General features: G+C 31.7%; 1 protein-coding gene across 1 annotated transcript in view; it reads left to right on the forward strand.

The window, feature by feature from the left end:
- LOC107444471 (beta-alanine transporter-like) overlaps window positions 1–22,731 on the forward strand; it is a 293,044-nt gene that overhangs the window by 195,213 nt on the left and 75,100 nt on the right. The window contains exons 6-7 of the mRNA XM_071179361.2: window positions 628–746; window positions 12,362–12,588. Of these exons, the coding sequence (XP_071035462.2) occupies window positions 628–746; window positions 12,362–12,588 (346 nt within the window). The remainder of the gene's footprint in view (window positions 1–627; window positions 747–12,361; window positions 12,589–22,731) is intronic.

A 22,731-nucleotide genomic window follows, 5' to 3' on the forward strand; every position in this document is an offset into this window, starting at 1 on the left:
AATTAATTTTCTCGAAAGGGAACTTATATGTTTGATTTTAATCCTTTCCAGGGTGACTCACTTCCAGATTCCTAACTATTTTTCCTAAATAATTTTGATTCATAAATTATTTTTCCTGAAATATATTTTTCTAAAATTGATTTGAAAATTGATCCTAAAGACTGATTTTCATAAAAGAATTAATTTATCATATTGTTTAAAAATAATCTGAATTTTTAGACCATTTGTTTGGCGAAAAGTGGGTAGGAATTTCGAAACTTCACTTACTGCTAAACAGTGACTTCTGTTCTTATAAATAACCTAAGTTATAAATCCTGTGTTTATAACTAGCTGCACAATCTCTGAACAGAATGATCAAACGAGCATAAGCATAACGCGCATGAGAAAATAACTCAACAGTGTTTGCCACTCTTCTTGATCCCACCCTTACCTTTACTGTGACCCATATTTTTTTTAACTAAGCCCTTCATTGGTATTTTTCATACTTTCTGAAGTTATAATCAGATACTTGCATACACCATAGCATTAAAAATTAATGAAATTTGTCCATTTTTTTAGATTATGAAAGATTAATGCAATGTTTTTGAAGCTTGTTAATATTTGTGAATATTTTTTTTTACATTGCAGAGAAGATTCAGAGTGGAGCTTGCATTACAAGAAGATAAGGAAAATGGCACTCATACATTATGTGATCTTCTGAGCACATCCAACATGCGAAAAAAAGTCATTCTACTCATCTTCATCTCGTAAGTACATCTTTTTTTTTTCATTACTTTAAGACACTGCATACATTACATAAAGGATTTGCTACAGACGCGACCCACGAAAGTCTGTCAATAGATTCATTTTGGAGTAATATTGACCCTTTGACAAACCGGTGCTCCTTTTATATATTCTTATCTTAATAAAAATTTATATAAATAAAAATGACTAACATAAAACTAAAGAGACAAATTTATACAGTATAATTTTTATTCAATTAGCGTACTTTTATTTGACTTTGCCTCACATTTTAAAAACATGTTTAATGCACTAGGAAAAACGAAAACTAAGAGTTGCTTTGGACACCAATTGAGATGATGCATATTTTTTAACCCTTCGACGCATGTGTTATATATTTTTTTTCTATATTTAATATTCCGCGCGGACTGCACACAGCCTTCTAATATCCCTGCCATATTTTTAACATCATCCACCAACCGGCTTTCAGTTTGCAACTATAATTCCGTTTGCTACAGTGTATCTTTACGAAGCGGGATTTCCATACTTGTGACAATAAAAACGTTAAGGAAAAGCAGCAACAACTTTCACATTAAAAATTTTGTGTACTATTAAAATAATAAAATTAAATGTTTTCTAATAATTTGTGTTTTTTGCAATTTTTTTTTGCAGTCCGTGACTTCTCAAAAATCTTAAAAGGGGTCCTTTACACGAAAAAGGTTAAGAAACGCTGTTCTAAATGCAAGCAAAAATATATCTTGATATTTTTTTAATGTAAAAAACAGTCTAATAGTTATTAAAAATTATCTTAAGATTATCCAGAATTACATTTGTACTAAAATATAAAATCCAAAAATGCAGTTTTAATTTTTTTTCATTTATATCCAAAAATTTATAAATTATTGATTTTGTAAATTAAATAAATTTCAATGATGAATAATGTTGAGATGGTAATTCGGGGTGTTGGAAGTTGTATGCAGAGATGCCAACTTGCTCCGGACAGCAAATTTATACTTTAAAGTGGTAGTTTATCAATTGTGATTATTGGTTTTATAAATTCCATTTAGTAGATTTTTATTCACCACTATTTCTAAATAATTCGTAGGCTTATATAATTCACCACTTTATAATGCGAATGATATGCTATTCCTTTTAAGAAGCAAGCAAAAATAGTCAAATTTTTGTAAAATCTACTTGTAGTTGTATACCGTTTTATTAATTATTTTTTGCGTGTCCGGAGCAGTTGCCATCTCTGTGTATGGTATACTGGACCAAATCAAGATTGTGATGACAACAGGAGATCACCAAAATAACAGTTTAAAATGAAAACCGGATCATGACTAATATGAAGCTCTTATTTTAATAAATATATAGAGCTCGAGATACAAAATATAAATATATCTTATATTATAAATATAAGAATTTCAGTTAAATAAATTTTGCATAGTAATATTAATAAGAACAGGCCATGGGAGACAAATACCCAATGACCTGTCTAATTAAAAGCCAAATTAAAAGTGCGTGTAATTTGCTCCCACGGACACAGGAGAGGCACAGATAGGAGCTCCAAAATTGGCAAATTATCAAAATATAACATAGCCAAAACAAAGCCAACCCCGCATATCAAGATTGGGTTTAATGCAGGGAGCTGTTTAATACCTTGGCGATCACGAGTCGCCAATAAATTTATGGGAATTATTACAACCATGCTACTGAAACATTTTTGCGGTTAGAAATTTAGAATTAAAAAGTTAAATAGATTTTTGTTTTCGATTAGGCGCGGCAGTGAATTAATAAATCTACATTAGTATTGAAATAAAAAATATCTCTTACATTGATCGATGAAATAAATAAACATTTTATGTTGGCTTAAAACAGTGTTTCCCAAACTTATGACTTTTGTGTACCCTTTCTAAATTTTTCGTAACGCTGTGTACCACTAATTAAAAATGAATTTTTTTTACTAGAAAAAAAATTGCACAAAAGTTAAAAATCAAAGCTGGCTGTTGACACCACTAATTATTAACTATTAACTCTGTAAAAAATAGCCATTAGAAAAATACGTAATCGTAAATTTTCATGGCTTGCTTTGTTGTTAAATAAAAAAAATTTGAAATTTTGTTTGTTGCAATATATTTCGCATAAGAACGCGTACCCCAGCTGAACTGTTCCCGTAGCCCTGGGGGTACGCGTACCACACTTTGGGAAACACTGGCTTAAAAGATTAAGTCTTTGATTAATTTTAAATATAACTATTAATAAAAAAATGAGCTTAAGTAATTAAAGATATTTTAAAAGGTAGGAAATAAATATGTAATGCCAATTGTGGCATCCAAATAACCATCTCTTAAATCTAAATAACTACAAATAAGCGCAAATTTGGAAAATAAAATATTGTTTGAAAGTGAGCCGTGTTTGGAAAACTTTCCCTTTAACGCAGAAAAAGACAATGGTGTTTCATGCTCTATTTCATACAATACTGTATATGAGTTTGCTTGATTTAAGAAACTAATTTTAATTTTATACTATTATAAAAATTATTCAATTTTGAAGGCCTAACTGCGATACTGTACTTTTAATTTGAGAGCACTATCGAAATCAACAGGATACTTGAACTTAAGCCTAAATTTATTTCATATAAAAGTAGCAAAATTTAAAGAATTCTGATTTACATTACTTGAAAAATTAAAGTTGTATTCATTAAAATACTTAAAAAAAATAAATAATTATCAAACAGAAACTAAAAATGATATGTTAAGTTTTAAAGTATTTTGATAATTAATCTGAACTTTCGAGCCTTTGTTAAACATGTCTTATTTCTTATCAAAACATTTGTAGGCAAAAAATGCATTCTAATTTAATTATTATCTGTCAACTAATTGTGGGTTGCTGCTTAATTGCTGTCAGCCTATACACTGTAGGTTATATCATGATTACTATCAATCTATAGGTTGCATCTTAATTACTATATGTCTATGGGTTATGGATTAATTACTATCTGTTAATGGGTCATGGCTTAATTTAATTACTATCTGTTAATGGGTCATGGCTTAATTACTATCTGTTAATGGGTCATGGCTTAATTACTATCAGTCTAAGAGATATGGCTTAAATACTATCAGTCTAAGGGGTATAGCTTAATTACTATCAGTATAAGGTTATGGCTTAATTACTATCAGTCTATGGGCTACAGCGAAATTACTATCAGTTTATACACAATTCATAATAGGTTAATTGTTATCAGACTACGGGATATAGCTAATTACTCTGAGTCCCTACACCAGGGGTGGCGAACCTTTATGCACCAACGTGCCATTCTTTCTGCAAATTTTTTTAATGAGGTCATAGACGTGCCGACAAATAGTTTTGACTTCCTGATTATTGGGTAAATAATAATACTAAATACTATCAACTCAAAACTCTTTATTTACAACGAAAAAAAAATTTTTTTTTTTGCAATGTCTCAATTAAACACATAATTCAACTTGTTGTTGTTGTTGTTAATTTACGTCGCATTAGAGCTGCACAATGGGCTATTGGCGACGGTCTGGGAAACATCCCGGAGGATGATCCGAAGACATGCCATCACAATTTTGATCCTCTGCGGAGGGGATGGCACCCCCGCTTCGGTAGCCTGACGACCTGCTCGCGAAGTCGAGCACTTTACGGTAGCACAGTTTAACGAGGACCAATACCGCACACCCTCGGTCCCTACGCCGACTGATCCAAGTGGTCACCCACCCGCACACTGACCGTAGCCAGTGATGCTTGACTTCGGTGATCTGCTGGGAGCAGTGTCTTAACGATCAGTCCACTGCGGGACGCATAATTCAACTTAAAATATCAGTGTGATTTCTGTTGTTGCAGATTAGATGACAAATAACTTATATTAGGGTTATAAGATGTTAGTTTAAGCAGAACTGTTAATTTTTTTGCTAGTTATTTATTGTTAGCTTGTTTTTTTATGGTTATTAATTGCTCTTTTGGAATTGCTAATTTTTTTGTTAATTTTTTATGAATTTTAATTTAATTGTTAATATGCTTCATAGTCAACTTTGTGATCGGTGGCGTGCCCAAAATATTGTGTCGCGCGCCATAAATGGCACGCGTGCCATTGGTTCGCCATCCCTGCCCTAGGTTAGATAGTAAGCCTGTAGGTTAGATTTATTACTATCAGTCTGCAATATGGATTGTAGCTTAATTAGAACCGTATACAGTACACTCTCGATTATCCGTGCGCGGATTATCCGGTTTGCGGTTTATCCGTGCTCCTTTCGGAGTCCCAAAAAATTTTTAAAGAGAAACATTTTCAAGATTATGATGCATGTAAAATATATGAATAGAAATTTTGTCAAATCAGTCTCGCCATTTATTAACAAAATATGAATCTAATGTTTTTATTGATAATAATCGCTGCAATGAAGTTATAACACTTTTCGAAAGCAATATACATTATTGGATTGCAGTATATGGAATATCATGGTCAAAGGTAAAATCGTTATCTTGTAGAAAGATCGCTTGATGAACAATCTTCTTCAGATATTGAAGAATATGATAACAGTATTTTTGAACAAGGAAAAGAAATCGAAGGTTTCTTGATGAGGAAAATTTGTTTCAAAGTGATGTATGTGAGCTTGACTTCCAGTATGTAACAGATGAGGAAATTGTTACTAACTGTGTTAAATCAAATAGTGATGATGCAGAAGATTCAATAAATGAGGGAAATACAATTCCTAATTCTGCTGCTCTAGAATCTGTGGAAACTTTATGAGATTGATTATATGGGAGAACGAGGATTTGATTACGGTGACATTACTACGGTTCGTAAAATATGTGCCAATATACGGCAAGAGATGAACAAACAGCAGAAGCTAAGACGCATTACACATTTTCTTAAGCAGTAAATGTTAAATTCCTAGTTTGATGTTATACAGCATGCAAATGTAATTAATTTTTATGTTTTTTGTACTGATGTTCATTTTTTCTTTAATAAAAAGGAGTTTTTGGATTATCCGTGTTTTTCGATTGTCCGCGTGCGACCCGTCCCGGTGATTAACCCGGATAATCGGGAGTGCACTGTAATTAAATCACTAAAAAGACAGTTAAATTTTAAGTAGACGATTATTTTAAGATTGATCTTTTTACTGAGAGAGACTTTAATGATAGGACTCTTACGATTTGAGATTCTTATCACTTTTATAATATCATCTTTAGCAGCTTCAATTTTAGTTGATAAAACAAGCACAAAAATACATAAATTATTTTACAACTCTAAATCTATTATAACGATTAAGATTATCTACTTTAAAACCCTATCATTTAACCAGACTTCATTCTTAGCTTTATTCTACCTTCAAAATTATTTCACGATCTCATCCTTATCTAAAAATATAAAATTTACTTAACTCAAGCTATAAATTTCTCAAGATGAAGTTCTTAAGAGGTAAATACAAAAGCCTCTTGCCCTAATTCCCCATAGTCATTAAATTTCTGGTCGATATATGTTCACTGCTAATTATGCCCGAAATTGCGTTCGTAAACTCAAAATATTAAGACTTGATACACAAGTGACTCTTTAAACTCTTTCCCAAGTTTAGTGTCTAGAGAAAATAAATAATTCACGTTTTCTACTTATAAGGCGTAACTCTACAACAACATAAACTAAATTAACAAGTTTCAGTTATCTTGAAGCACTCACAGCAAGTTGTACATTTTAATAAAATTGATTTAAAATAAACAGTTTAGACAACTGTAAGTATGCGTGACAAGGGCCAATTACACATATTTTGTTGCAATTTATTTTGGGTTGAAAATATGGCTCCACTAGAATTCCTAAAAGCAAATTAAAAATTATTTGAATTCTTCCAAGGTTTCATACTTTATTTGAAAAATGATATATTCAGATGTCAATACGTAAGAGGTTTTTTTTAACATATGGCTATATTGGATGTCAACCTAGCGTAAGCGATTTCGTTCAATTTTCTGTCAGTTGTGAAAAGTATATTAAACCTAAAACATACTTGCTTATAAAATCCATCGAAATGATGTGAGGGGTTGGATTTTGTTTTATAGTATAATTTATAGTAAATTATTAAATAAAAACAACTCTTATGTCCGGGAATAGCTGAGCGGCCTGAATTTAAACTAGCAGAGTAACCTATAGATTAATTTAAAATGTAATTTAGAACAATCAAAAAAAAGAAAATGAAATTCATAACATATTGATCGAAAACACGCAACACAACATAAGCAAAACATACATACCACACAAGCCTCACCACTGACCCTGCTCCCAGTCCCTGGGGACAGACAGTGAGTCCGGAGCTTTTCAGCTACCCGTGATGGCCATTTTTGTTAAATGTTAAAAAAAAAAATTTAAAAAAATTATAATAATAAATAAATAAAAAAAATAATAAAAAAATTTAAAAAAAAAAAAATTAAGGGGGAAAAAAATACCTGTGACGTGGCTAGCTATTTTATATTGTACTGTTATTGTCGATGTCCATTTTTTGTGGCTGTAATGTAACGCTGCTAGTTAATCTATGTAAAATTAAATTGTCGCTACTAGGCCAGGATAGCCTGGTCAGTGGGGTGCCGGGCCCATGTCCAAGAGTTCGTGGGTTCGGTCCCTGCTGATCGAAGACTCCCCGTGTAGTAAATGGTGACTGATGCACTTTAAATCTGTCGAGTCTCAAAGTCCTCCATGTTCCCATAACAAATCAATACCTCTGGGGGTACCGATCCAGGAGTTTCCTTGTCTTCTGAATTGGTTCAAAATTACAAGGCTACGGCGTTGAACATTTGTAGTCGTAAACCCAAAAATTGGGTCGACTGTTCAACGGCGGTCATAAAATAAAATAAAAAACTTATTGATAGAGCGCTCGCCTCCCAATGAGGTGACCCGGGTTCGATCCCAGCGGTAGCTGTGCAATTCGAATTCCACAACTTGCTCGAACTGACCACAGTGCTGACTTAATATATCCTCAGAGGTAGACGGATCATGGGTTAGAGTCCCCGTGCCGTCAGGCTAATCGTGGAAGGTTTTCCTCTCAATGTAACAGAAATCTGGGTAAGTTGCAACAAAAAGTCCTAAACGAAGGAAATATCTCCCAATACTTGATCCAGGAGTTCCCTTGTCTTCTGGATTGGATTCAAAATTACAAGGTTATGGAGTTTAACTTTAGTAGCCGTAAACCCTGCATTAGGTCGGCTGTTCAACAAAGGTTATATAATATAAACTAAAACCTATTGATTTATTAATCCGCTCTTAGAATGCATCTACAAGGTATTTTAAAGTCTTCAAACATAAGTCTCCGTTCTGTTCTAAAATAAACTAAAATAAAAGTAAAATACACAAGCGACTTTCCTGATATTGGCGTCGCATGTTTCATTATTTCATAATTCGTCTTACTTTTGTCTGCCTCACGAAATTTTGTTCTTAAAAGTCCTGACATTGTAATTACATAATTCGAAAGCAATGTGGATAACGAAATTTCTTTTAGATTTCTAGGAAAGCAAGAATCCTTAAAATCGTTTGACTATATTTATGGAGATTTCATTAAGTTTTAATTTACAAAATATAAACTTAACATTTTTATTTCGAAATCAATTTCTACACACATTTTAACACAACCTTAAATTAATCTCATATGATATACCAAATAAATAAATACCAGAAATAAATATTAAGATTCCAAACGATTTTCTTTCAAGTAATTTTCCCGCGGTTTTTGTAGAATCAATGCATAAAACTAAGAGTATTTTTAAAACGGTAAAAAAATTCGCTTTTATTCAGAATGTATTCGATATTTGTTTGAGATATCGATGTCGAATAAACAATTCTGTTTTACTCTCGGTCTAAACATCAGTGCCTTTATACTATAATACATTCCCTACTCTGTTTGTGAAGAAGCCCACACGAAATCTTAAGATTGAAAACAGAAAGCCATGTTTAAACAGGCTTCGTTTTCGGCGAAATTTTATTTGAGTAACATCTCAATCCGCTAATATTAAATTTTATTCTGAAAGTATCAAAATAAGTTTACAAAATGAAACAAAATATATTTTAAGGTGATATATTTTATATGGTATATTTTCTTGGCAAACGGAGTTTTTAATTTTTTTGAGGGGGGGGGGAGTATCAAATATTATTTTACTCATTATCTGAAAGATATGAAGAACTCCCGCCGCACTTTCTGTTCATAGTGAAGAAAACACTGAATAGCTTTTGTTCTAATCATTGGATTTTCAGAAGCTAGTGTCCATTTTAATGATTCAAGTGGATGGCCAAAAATATTCTAGATATTTTAAGCTATGAAATCAAATACAAAGTTACGTTCATTATATTTCCTCAAAATATTATTGTTATATTTCATACAATATATTGTTACATTATTACATTGCTATAGTGTAATATTATATTCTCCTTATATTATATCGTTATATTTTCTCTGAATAAGCATAACTTTTATTTGACGTATTTGGGTTTTTGACCTTTGAAATAGCGGATGCTGCAATCTCGTAACTATGGTTCCAATAGCTCAGTTAGATACACTGTCAAAACCTTAGATCTCTTTAAGCAGGGGTCTGTCCAGACATTGAGAAAGGTCCGTTTTGGTAAAATTGTTAAAAAAAATTACTCGTAATTTGTGAATATAAAATAAACGTTAAGTCACATTCTTTCAACCAGGGTCCGCTTTTGTGAATTTGTGCAAATAGGGTACGTTATTGCAAAAAAACATTTCCAAGGAGTTCTTAAATTGTAAAGACATACAAGATTATTCTCAACACTGTAAAATTATAATTAAAAAATTACAATTTAAAGCATAAACAGCAATTGCAGCTACTAAATTAGCGATGCAACATACAAATATTTGATATTTAGCCTATACTGCTGAACGCAGAATATTCATTTCGGACGAATAAAGGAAGAAGCGTCTGCCGAAGACAAAATTTAGTTCGTTTACATCTGCCTTTCTTCCCCCCCCCCTCCTTCCTGGGAAGGGTTTATTCGATTAACAAAACAATAATGAAGATAAACAAATTTGTGAAGGGTCCGATTAAAAGAAAAATCATTTTGTGAAGGGTCCGAAATTTCTTCTAAACAGACCCCTGCTTTAAGTTAATGCTACTTTTTAGCGAATTAAATTTCCCATCGTATTGGGAGGTTTTTAAGCTAGTCAAAGATATTTTAGTCAACAATTATAAAATTTGTGCGCTCGAAGATAATTTCGAAGAAAAAATATTTTTTTTTATTAATTGTTAATTATTTTCTTCAAAAAAATGTCGAATTTTTTTTAATTGTAAGGTACAAAAAGTTTCACTTTTACAAACTTTCGAAATATTTTAAAATAAATAAATAGTTTTTATTAACTATTTAGAAAACATTATTCAAAATTTTATCGAAACTGGTTTAATAGCGCCTGAGCTATAAAATATGAAAAAGCAGAATTTTTAAACTCAGTTTCAAATGCTCGCGTCTTACACGCACGTTATAGCGCACGTTATAGCGCACGCACGTTATAGCACGTTATAGCGTGAACGTCTTATAATAGCTGGATTTTTTCTGCGTAAGTGCACTACAGCTGATAAGAATTTCTGGCTGTATAATCTTCAGTCGCGTTGATTTTGCCAGTTAACGGGTGGCAAAGATGCATAAAATAACTGTCTAAAAGTGTAAGCTTGTATAAAATTGCCACCTAAGTGTATAAGCATGTCTAAAATCGCAACCCAAACTTATAAGCATGTCTGAAATTCCTGCCTAAATGGAATAAATTTGCTACCCAAAAATAAATTATAAAGTATGATTTTTTTAAAATTTTCTACGATATTCTATTTGAAATCTTATCTGCTGTCAGACACTCGATATGCTGGAACCCCTCCACTAGTCATTCTTAAGGTTTAATTGTGGCGTAACTACAGCTAAGATTATTAAATACCGATTCTCTAGTATATAAGACATGTTAACTTAATTCTGTTTTGAAGTACTTTTTGATCGATGAAGGTCGGTATAGTCGGTAATTATATCCCCCATGTTGGTCACCTCCGACTGGATATGAACTCGCTAACATTGATGAATGGTACACTTTAAATAGTTTATTTGCCTACAAAATAGCTCTCAAAAATCCACTAAAGTAAGCACAATTCTCCCGGCCAATAAATAACAAGAAAAAAAAGAAATTTGCAAGGAAGAAAAAAAAAAAAAAGAAATTTGCAAGAAAGAAAAAAAAAAAAAAAGAAATTTGCAAGAAAGAAAAAAAAAAAAAAAGAAATTTGCAAGAAAGAAAAAAAAAAAAAAAGAAATTTGCAAGAAAGAAAAAAAAAAAAAAAAGAAATTTGCAAGGAAGAAAAAAAAAAAAAAAAAAAAAAAGAAATTTGCAAGGAAGAAAAAAAAAAAAGAAAAAAAAAGAAATTTGCAAGGAAGAAAAAAAAAAAAAAAAAGAAATTTGCAAGGAAGAAAAAAAAAAAAAAAAAGAAATTTGCAAGGAAGAAAAAAAAAAAAAAAAAGAAATTTGCAAGGAAGAAAAAAAAAAAAAAAAAGAAATTTGCAAGGAAGAAAAAAAAAAAAAAAGACATTTGCAAGGAAGAAAAAAAAAAAAAAAGACATTTGCAAGGAAGAAAAAAAAAAAAAAAGAAATTTGCAAGGAAGAAAAAAAAAAAAAGAAATTTGCAAGGAAGAAAAAAAAAAGAAATTTGCAAGGAAGAAAAAAAAAAGAAATTTGCAAGGAAGAAAAAAAAAAGAAATTTACAAGGAAGAAAAAAAAAAGAAATTTACAAGGAAGAAAAAAAAAGAAATTTACAAGGAAGAAAAAAAAAAGAAATTTACAAGGAAGAAAAAAAAAAGAAATTTACAAGGAAGAAAAAAAAAAGAAATTTACAAGGAAGAAAAAAAAAAGAAATTTACAAGGAAGAAAAAAAAAGAAATTTACAAGGAAGAAAAAAAAAGAAATTTACAAGGAAGAAAAAAAAAGAAATTTACAAGGAAGAAAAAAAAAGAAATTTACAAGGAAGAAAAAAAAGAAATTTACAAGGAAGAAAAAAAAGAAATTTACAAGGAAGAAAAAAAAGAAATTTACAAGGAAAAAAAAGAAATTTACAAGAAAAAAAAGAAAATTACAAGAAGAAAAATAATGCGTGAAAAAAATAAGAAATTAACATTAATCAGCTAGCGGTATTCGTTCATCGAATTTTATCACAGATAAATTTCTGGAAAATGAGTAATCTGGCGTAACTACCACTAAAATTAGTAAATCTAGAGGTTCCTTTTGATAGATCAAGGATGACATGGTATATCCTCTTATGAATTATAAATATATTTAAGTTATACTATGAAATTTAAATTTTATAATTGTTATTTGGGCAACTATTCAACAACGTAGACAGTGCAGATAAGCTTATTTTGTACTGTCTGTACTCTGCGTATTATATTTTTAACAATAGATTTTATGGAATCTGATTTTTCTTCAAATCTAGCTCTGGAATTTAAAAACTTTTAACTCATTGGAAAAGTTAATTTACATATTAAACGTAAGAGCCATCGCTTTCACAATTTCCATTGGTGACCATGCATTATTGCTAGCCATACTATCTCAGTTTATTTTCCATTCGGTGATATTTATTGAATGTGTTTTTCTCCTTTCAGATCACTCTCATCCACTGCATGCATCGGTCTTACTTATTATTCTGTGTTCATGCCAGTTGTACTGAGTATACAACTGAACTTTGCACTGTGTGCCATAGCTGAAATGATGGCAGTCATCATAACCATGTCTTTACTCCGATGTACCGGACGTCGATGTTCTACATTCATATTTGGTGCCTTAAGTGGAATAGTGTGCCTTCTTCAAGCTTTTTCCTCTCGGTATACGGGTAAGATATTTTTTTTAATACCGTTGGGGAGCTTCTAATTCTGGACACAGTTCAAAATGCGCTTTTTTGAAAGAGATGGGGACAGCAAAAAAAAAAAATGCGTCTTTCATATTCCACCCAAATTTAGTAACTAAATGTGGAATTCCGTACTTAATTATTCCTCATTTTTTTTTAAACACTAAGCATAATTATTACTGAGCAAAGTACTTTGCTTTTGGGTTCGGCTTAGCTGAGACAGGTGCAACTTTTCTGGTGACTTGTTGTTGCTGTTCATTTACGTCGCACTAGAGCTGCACAATGGGCTATTGGCGACGGTCAGGGAAACATCCCTGAGGATGATCCGAATACATGCCATCACAATTTTGATCCTCTGCAGAGGGGATGACACCCCCGCTTCGGTAGCCCGACGACCAGCACGCAAAGTCGAGCACCTTACGATAGAACAGTTTAACGAGGACCCATACCGCACACCCTCGGTCCCTACGCAGGCTGATCCAAGTGGTCATCCACCCGCACACTGACCGTAGCCAGTGATGCTTGACTTCGGTGATCTGTTGGGAACCGTGTCTTAACGATCAGTCAGTCCACTGCGGGACACTTTTCTGGTGACCTATTCGTATTTAGAACACTTAAAGAGGACGCCACACAGCGGAAGAAAAATTTTCGTTGCAAATTCTCTTTCTTCTCCATTGCTAATTTAAAAGTCCAAGCAAACTTAGAGTAAGCTGAAAAAATACTTAAAAATATTAAATTGCAGACAAATTATTAAAAGAGATCTTCTCCATTGCGTAATCCTAAGTTATCATCTCCTAATGTATTTTTATTTGTATATATTTTAGAATTTTTTTTTCAGTGTTTGAAACTTCTCTAGGTTTATCTGAACTCCCTTTTTCTACACTTTAAATTTTAAATTAGTAATGAAGAAAGAGAATTTGCGAGGAAAATTTTCTTCATCGGTATGGCGTCCTCTTAAGGATTAAAGAGTTTTAAAAAATCTAAATTGTAACAACATATATTTAATACCACTATTATAAATTTATAGAACCCTAGACAACCTAATAACAAAAGTTTTTTAAAAAAATAAGTTTTTAAAAAAAATGCACAAAGTAATTCAGGCAAATGGGTGTTTATTTCGATGCATTCGGTTTTTTCTCTAAAAAAAGAACAATTTTTATAAGAGAAGTTGGGAAATCAAGTTTGAATGGTATACCTAATTTTTTAAATAGTCCATTCTCTTAACTGTACATTTCGTGCAGTGTCCATTTTTTTAAACATAAAATTTGAATTGAGTCTAGAACAGAAATCTTGCTGACGATATGAGAGTTCTGATTTTAAAAACCTGCGTCTTATGTTATGTTTCACGACATATTTTAATGTTACTTTTTGTAGTAAGTTACGTTTTTAGTAAAATAATTTACTTTTCTGTGTGGCGCAGACTTTTTTCTGTGTTCTTTTTAAGAAACTTGCACTCCCTTTTTTTTTAATTGGGACAATACGTCATATTTTAGTAAGTTACCTTTTTTGTTTCTTCAGTTACGTTATTTTTTTCCCCGATGTGCGCACTAATTTCTGAATATTAAAAAGAGATTGGAAAATACAATGCCATCAAAAAAATTAATATTGAATGAAATATCATGGGATAAGTTAATAAATAATAACGCAGTAATATCGAAAAGCTCAAACAAATTCAAACAGTAGGTATTGAGTGTCCCGTAATTTAGTACTACATAAATCGCATACGATTATCTCTAAAAATATTTTAATTAAAACTTTTACATTAATAACTTTAATTAAATTTTAATTAATCAATTAAAGATAAATTTATAAATTTAGTTCGAAGGTCCTGTGGGAAAGAACCACTATAAAGTTTCTGGTATTATTCCATGGTCTAAGTTTTTGTTTTACATACACATATAGTGATATAAGAAAATCACTAATTAATATATCATAAGCGTAATTCATTTTTTACTACACAAAAAATATGAATGATCTTAATATTTAAATTTTTAAAATAACTAGTTTTTAATTTTTCTTTAAATATATTTATTATTTCCCTCACAAAAAATTAAATTTTCCAAATAAAATGACAAAACAATCCTAATTAGCAAAACAAACATATTTCATTATTTACTTTAGAAAATCTCTGGTTTTTATTCTTTTTAGTTATTATTATGGTAATTTTAGCTTTTACCTTTTTGTTTCTCTTATTTTCCTTAGAACTACGCTAAGAAAATAGTTCAAAATGCTTCAAACGAAGTGACATAAATAAAGCTTAATTAGTAGAACATAAACATAATTCCTTATTTATTTTCCAGAACTTATAATATTAATATTTTCACCCTTTGCCACGATAGTTTTAAAATCTCTGCTTTGTTAAAGAACTGTATCTAAAGAACTATATCCTTTGAAATGACAATCTAAATAAATTTAAAATATTTAAAACAAAGTGACACAAAAAAGCGTCTAATTAGTAGAAAAGTTTCAAAATAATTTGATGACTTTTTCGCTTCGTTTGGCAAAACAAGCGGGCGATTCAAAATCTCACTTTCCTCAAAATAAATTCATATCCAAATCAAAGCGAAAATATTAGCATACTAATTGAAACAAAATGGCTATGCAAATAACTTTGCCACTTTAATCTCGTTTTCTTTTTTTAATGCTGATATCGTTTTCCCTTTTCGCTCAGAAGACAATATGGGAAGTGTCCTCATGGATTTATTGATTGCCTCGAAGACAAACACCTTCAGGCAACGATAATAATCTTCTGGCATCTGCTGGTCTGTTCCTCCATCGTTAGTACATCGACATACGCTTCTGACATAAATGGAAGAATGAAGGATGTTTTTATGTTTGCATGTCACTTCTTTTACGAAAGACTTTTGTTTTCCTTGTTCACCATGTCAATCATAAAAAAGCCATAAAATCTTATTTATTTATGATAAAGGATCTATGAATTAACATAGGTTTTTTTTTAATTATCAGAAATCAACAATGTAAAAGGATTTTGATTTTCAATGTAAAAGGATTTCAATGCTGATCTTCAATAGTTTTGACACACTGCATTATTTTTGTTAAAATCATTTAGAATAAAGACTTCACGAATCGGAACTTTCATTCGAAGGCAATAATGTAAAATGGTTTTAAATTATCACAGCTTATTTGCACCGCTTTATTATCACCGCTTAGTTATCAGAAGTCAACAATGTAAAATGATTTTGATTTTTTTTTATTTAAAATAATTTTACTGCTGATCTTCAATAGTTCTGAGACACTATTATTTTTGTTAACATTATTTAGAATAAAGATTTTACGAATAGAACTTCCATTCGAAGTCAACAATGTAAAATGGTTTTAAAATATCCCCATTCTGTGACAATAATTTTCAGCTTAGAACTATTTTTTAATATACCTAACTATTAACATTGTTTTTTTTTAATTATCAGAAGTCAACAACGATTGATTTTTATGTAAAATGATTTCACTGCTGATCTTCAATTGTATTGAGACACGGCATTATTTTCGTAAAAAATTATTTATAATAAAGACTACGAATCGTAACTTCCATTCGAAGTCATCAATGTAAAATGGTTTTAAAATATCACCGCTTATTTACAATAATTTTGAGATTAGAACTATTTGTTAGCGCAACATAGACAATAAGATTTAATTACAATGGATAATTTTCATCAGATGTCAACAATGTTAAAGAGTTTTAAAACATTACTGATTGTCTAAAAGTTTTAATTTGCTGCATTATTTCCAATAGTGTCGCGTATAATTTCCTTACAGTGACTCTCAAAAGCGTTCGTACTTTATGGCTTTAGATAAAATATTGCTCTATTCATTGATGGCTATTTCAAAATGAATATTTCAGAATAGATACAAACTTTTGTTTTTAAAATATTTCAGGCAGTTTTGTTAACAAATTAAATATCTTATTATTAAATATCCATTCTGAAATATTCATTTTAATTAATGAGTAGAGCCCTGTTTCATTAAAAGTTATAAGCAAACGAATACTTTTGGGAGCTACTGAATATAGTCTTTAAGAAAAAGCCTTCCATAAGAATCAACAAAGCAAAATGTTAATGAGTCATCACCACTTATCTTTAACATTCTTAAATTTATGTAAAATTTTGCTAAGTTCCTAATTTTTTCTAAAAGATGACAGGAGCAACATGAATTATTAGTGAATATGGGCAGCATAACAGCTGTGAGTAAAAAAAAAATAGGTTTTAAGTGAATTCCGTTTTAGCATGTCTTTGTTCAATAAAGCTTTTTTTTTCCGTTACAATTGTGGGGCGTATTCATGATAATATATTAAATAAAATTTGTATTTACCTAAATACAAATGAGTTTATTTTTAATTTAGTCATTAAATATGTACCAAAGCAAATTTACTTTACTATATTAAATAAAATATGTATTTGAGCACTTAAATCAAATATGGCCATACTTGTTATTTTCAACGAAGTATTTTTTTCCGTATTGAATGAAAATATGAATTTGCTAGTTAAAATCTGCAGTTTTTATGAGTCATCAATTCTTTAAAGAGATAAATTATTCCATGTGAACAAAATTTGCAATTTAATTAAATCACCTGTTAGTTTTTTTTTTTGGGGGGGGGGGAAATAATGTGAATTCATTACTCCTTATTAAAATAACTTGGCACTTGAGTACTTAATACATTTTTCTAAAATTTGAAGCATATTTATTGTTGCTCAAGAAAGCTAAGCAGTGTTGTAAGTAAGTGAACTAAAGTCAGTGCTGTGAGTGAAATAAGTAAAAACTGTGTTTGAGTACCTAGATGTTTTTTTTTCTGAGAGTAACGAGGCTATTGAGTACTGTTTTACGAGGCGTATGGTTTAGTATAAATTTAAACCCTATTTCCCCTCTAATAAATAAATCAATAGATATGCTTTTATAAAAACTCCACTTTAGCTTTTAAAAAAGGAGCCGGGTATTTTGATTTAACCGAAACTAAAAATTGTGAAATATCCTTCAGAATTTACAAATCCAAAAAAAATTCATTTTCTTACGATTTAATAATACGTTGACTTTAAAAATTAATTCACTTCAGAAAGCTAATATTAATCATTAATTAGAAAACGGGCATCATTTTTAATGTAGCAATACCCAGTTATAATAAGTTCATAATTAAGAGAAGGCCCTATTTAAATTGACGTGGAAAATCGGAAAACTGACAAGCTTTTAAATAATAATGGAGAACATCTCAATTGGCCCTTAACAAGGCAAGCTCGAAAATATTTCTAAATAATTAATATTTTATCATCTTTTTTATCGATTTATTTCCCTTTTTATTATTCCCTGCTTTCAAACCCACCTATGCGTTCTCGCCTTCCCATTAAAGACTCAATATTAACGTTCCTTTCAAGCCCTAACGTTCGAAAAGAAAAACCGGTTAAGCGAAAAGATGCCGATATTGTTTTCTGATAAAAGTAAATAGTTAATGAAGATGGCGGACACACGCCGAGAGAAGCCAAATAATGAAAACCTTTTGTATTTTGAATCCTTAAGATGCATAATTAACGTTCGAAAAAAAATTATTTGTAAAGAGTGCCAGCATGACGCAATTTTGATGCCAAAATAATGAACTTCCTGCCCGGTTTTCGGGTCAGTTACTATAGTCTTTTGTCAAAATTAGTGAATTATTTTCGCTCTCACCATTTGCCCGGAAACGGCTTTTCACCCGGGTTAAAAGGCGTAAATGTTGCTTCTTCAATGTTCAATAATTCCCTTTTCTAAATAAGAAAATAAAAGCAATATCGTCAAATTCACTCAATTGTGAATTAAATTTCACGAATGCAAATTGAATGATTTAACGTTATCGTAATAAATCTGACAGAAGTATTGAATTGTTTAGTTTATTGAGTTGTTTTGATTTTAATTATGATAGTTTTTGATTAGTTAAGTAAATAATTTGTGTTTAAATACAAAATGTTTTATAAAAATAAATGCCAAGTAAAAACAAAATATATTATCCCGTTTGGCATAACAGCCGAAGTAGTCCAAGATCTTCTGTAGAAGATTCTTCCAAAGCAGCCTATTTTTCGATCCATACTGCCAGCTCTGTACCAACCGAAGACGAAAATTTTCGGTAGCTTGGATTTTTCACGAAGTAGATCGAAAAATATATATTAGTCAACATATTTCTTTTAAATCGATAAAAGATTATTTTTTTAATTACTCAGTTTTGTTACTTATTTAATTAATAAAATTTAACGATACTGTCAGGGTCACGTGATGTAATAACACGCATTTTCTGATGTTGCGAGCTAAAAGCTTGATATTATAGATATGATTTTTCTATTTGTTTTGGTTTTTGGACGAGGGATGAAAAAAGAATAAAAAAATGGTGAATTAGTTTTTGTAGAATTTTGCGTTATTTCTTTTGTAAAAGGTTACGACTGACAAATGTGCGGGGAAACCCCAATGGATTTCGAATTAAAAGATTGGTAGTTGTTTGTTCTATGAATTTCAAGTTGTTTGATGGAAGATAGTGAGTTATTTAGATTGTCTTGAAATTGGTTTAGGAAGTGGCATTTTTTTTTGTAAGAAGGTGCAGTTTAGAAAGTAGTAGGTGAAAAATGGCATTTTTAGGAAGAGCTTTAAAAGTAGATTTGAAGTGTTTGGCGGAAGAGTTAGGAGAAACGGCAACGGAAGACATGAGAGTTACCGAATTAAAGAAGATTATATTGGCAAGTACGGAGTACGAAGAGGAGTTTGTGAAGGAATTATTAAAAAGAATAGTTAGTGGAAGAGAAGAAATAAAGCGCCAACAAAAAGAAGATGAAATTAGGCGACAAGAATATGAAATTAAGCAACAGGAAAGGGAAGACGAATTAAAGCGGCGAGAACAGGAAAGGGAAGATGAATTAAAGAGGCGAGAACAGGAAAGGGAAGGTGAATTAAAGCGGCGAGAACAGGAAAGGGAAGATGAATTAAAGCGGCAAGAAAAGGAATATGAATTGGAGAGGTTGAAGATAGAAGCTTCATTGGTACATACTGGTACTATAGGAGAGACGAGCAGCTCTCGAAATGAAGAAGCAAGAGAACATGTACCTGGTGGATTGCAAAAATTAATGCGTACTTTTGATCCAAAAGAAGGTGATATAAGTTTTTATCTAATATTGTTTGAAAGACAAGCACGAAGAGTCCATATAAAAGAAGAAGATTGGGTAACGCATCTTGTTGGATTATTGCCTCTAGAAATGGCGAATTTAATTGCAAGGGAGCCTGAAGAAAAAGCAAATGATTATAAACATGTAAAATGTATGTTATTGAAAAGGTTTAAATTGAGCCCAGAAGCATTTAAAATAAAGTTTAAGAGACATTGTAAAGCGGCTGAGAGCACTTGGCGAGATTTTGGATTTGAATTGGCGAACTATTTTAACGAATGGGTTTCGGGACTAAAAATTAATGATTTCGACAGCCTGAAACAACTTGTCATTGTCGAACAGATAAAAGAACGAGTACCTGGCGACATACAAAATCATTTTATTGATGAGTGGAGTAGAATTTGCTCAGTTGACACACTTGCTGAGAAGTTAGATGAGTACGAGAATGCAAGGAAATATAACCAAACTACTAAATTCATTGCTTCTCAACCATATAGGAACTTATACCGGGAAAAACCAAACATGGTTAGTAGAAGATATCATACATTTGGTGAAGGATATAAACATGAGCATAACAACCATGGCAGAATTGATAAGCGGAGTTCTTCCCAAAATCCAGTCACATGTTTTAATTGTGGACGAGTAGGACACTTGGCACGATTTTGTCGAGATAATAAAGAGAGGAGAAGAAACATTGAAGGCAAAGTGGCCGAGGTTCAAGTATCGGAAGGGCAAGTATCCGAAGTTAAGGTACTCAGAAATGGAAATATCGAAAGCAAAGTAGTCACTGCAAGATTTAACGGTGAAGTCATGATAGGAAACAAAAAATGTAAAGGCGTTCAACCAAAAATAGCTGCCCTTAAGAAAGTTAGAATTTCATATAATGGAAATGAATACGAAGCTGTAGTAGATTCTGGTGCACAAATAAGTGTATTTAAAAACGATATAGTGGGTAAGGAAGTGGATTACAAAGGACATATAATACTACAACCTGCGTTTGGCGAAAGTCTAAAAGCTGAATTAAAAGAAGTGGAAATCGCTTTGGTAACGGAAGGATATATTACGCCTGTAATTAAAACGATGATAGCAGCCGTCAATGGGTTAAATGCTGACATTTTGTTGGATGCTGAAACTTATGAGGCATTATTAGAACAAAAAAGAGTATACAATCCCAGTTTTACTGCTGCTATGAAGCTAAGATCAGATTCCCGAAAGGAGCAGTTATATATGAGTGCAAGTGACGGAGAAGAGCAGCAGGAGCCAACAGTAGGTGAATGCGGTGATAAAAAGAATGGAAATGAAACCGAACGATTCAAGATACAACAACAAAGTTGCGATACTCTCCAAGAAGCATGGAAATTGGGGAAGCAAAATAAAGGAGGGTATGTGATACAAAATAATATACTATGCCATGAAGAGCTGTTGGACGGGAATAGAATACAACAATTAGTAATTCCCGAAATTAGAAAAGGTAAAATACTAGAAATTGCCCACGAGTCAGTATTCGGAGCACATCTAGGAGCTCGTAAAACAATTCAAAGAATTAAATTTTCCTTTTATTGGCCAGGGATGGTCAAGGAAATTAAAGCTTATTGTAGCTCATGTCATGGGTGCCAAGGTAGAAGAGTTGTTCGTTCAGTAGACAAAATTCCGATAACACCTGTGTCACGTCCTGAACTTCCATTCCAAGTGGTGAACGTAGATCTAATTGGTCCTCTAGATCCAGTATCAGCACAAGGACATAAATATATCCTTTGTTTGATGGACCAACATTCAAGATGGCCTGAAGCAGTCCCGCTCAAATCGTTAACGGCAAGGAATACATGTGAAGCACTGCTCGAAATATTCTGTAGGACAGGAATTCCAGAAGTAATCGTGGTGGATAATGCGACAAATTTTACGGCAAGTTTAACGCAAGAGTTTTTGAAGGTTTTAGGAGCTTGTCCGCGATTTTCAACGCCATACCATCCGGAAGGGAACGGATTGATTGAAAGATGGAACCAAACTTTCAAAAATATGCTACATCACATTATTAGAGAAGTAGGAAGAAATTGGCATCGACATATACCATTTGTACTATGGGCTTATCGAGAAGTTCCAAATGCAACTACAGGAGTACCACCTTTTCTGCTAATGTACGGGAGAGAACCGAAAGGCCCGTTATCTATCTTGAAGTCAATTTGGGCCGGAGATATGTTTTTACCTTTGAATATGAAAGGATCAGCGGAGGAATATTTAAAAGAGTTAAAAGGAAAATTAGAAATAGCAACCGAAAAGGCAAGGTTAACAAGTGATGTGCAACAAAGTAATTATGCCAAATATTACAATAGAAGGAAAAAATACCGGGAATTTGCGCCAGGAGATCAAGTACTTGTGCTAATGCATGATTCATCCAATTCATTATATGCCAGATGGATAGGTCCAGTAAAGGTAATTAGAAGAGTGAAACCGAATTCGTATTATTTGCAAATGCCTGAAGGAAATTTAAGATTATTGCATGTTAACAAAATGAGAGAATACAAAGCGAGAATTCAAACAGTTGGAGTTGTCTATGATATTGATGATGAATTTGGTGAAATATACGAAACACCAACTCTTCCTACAGATGTGGAAAGCTATGAAGCATTGAAAGGATTAAATTTGGATTACTTACCCAAAATGCAACAAAATCAATTGAAAGATCTTTTACATAGACGCAAAACGTTGTTTTCGGGGAAGATAAGGATAGCTAAAGTTGGGAAACATGCGATAAAGCTGAAAGCTGAGGAGGATACGATGAAACCAAAAACGTATAAGATACCAGAAAACTTAAAGGGGAAAGTGGATGCACAGATCAATGAATTGCTAGCGTTAGGACTGATTGAACCGGTGGTAAGTGAGATAGCACACCCGGTAGTATGTGTTCATAAGAAAGACGGAACAATCAGGTTATGCATTGATTTCAGAAGTTTGAATGCTCTTACCGTTCCGGATGCATATCCAATGCAAAATATGATGGAGTTGA

This window comes from Parasteatoda tepidariorum, chromosome 1 (assembly GCF_982258835.1).
Source record: "Parasteatoda tepidariorum strain Cologne lab strain chromosome 1, Ptep-v5.0, whole genome shotgun sequence".
Classification (NCBI taxonomy): Eukaryota; Metazoa; Arthropoda; class Arachnida; order Araneae; family Theridiidae; genus Parasteatoda; species Parasteatoda tepidariorum.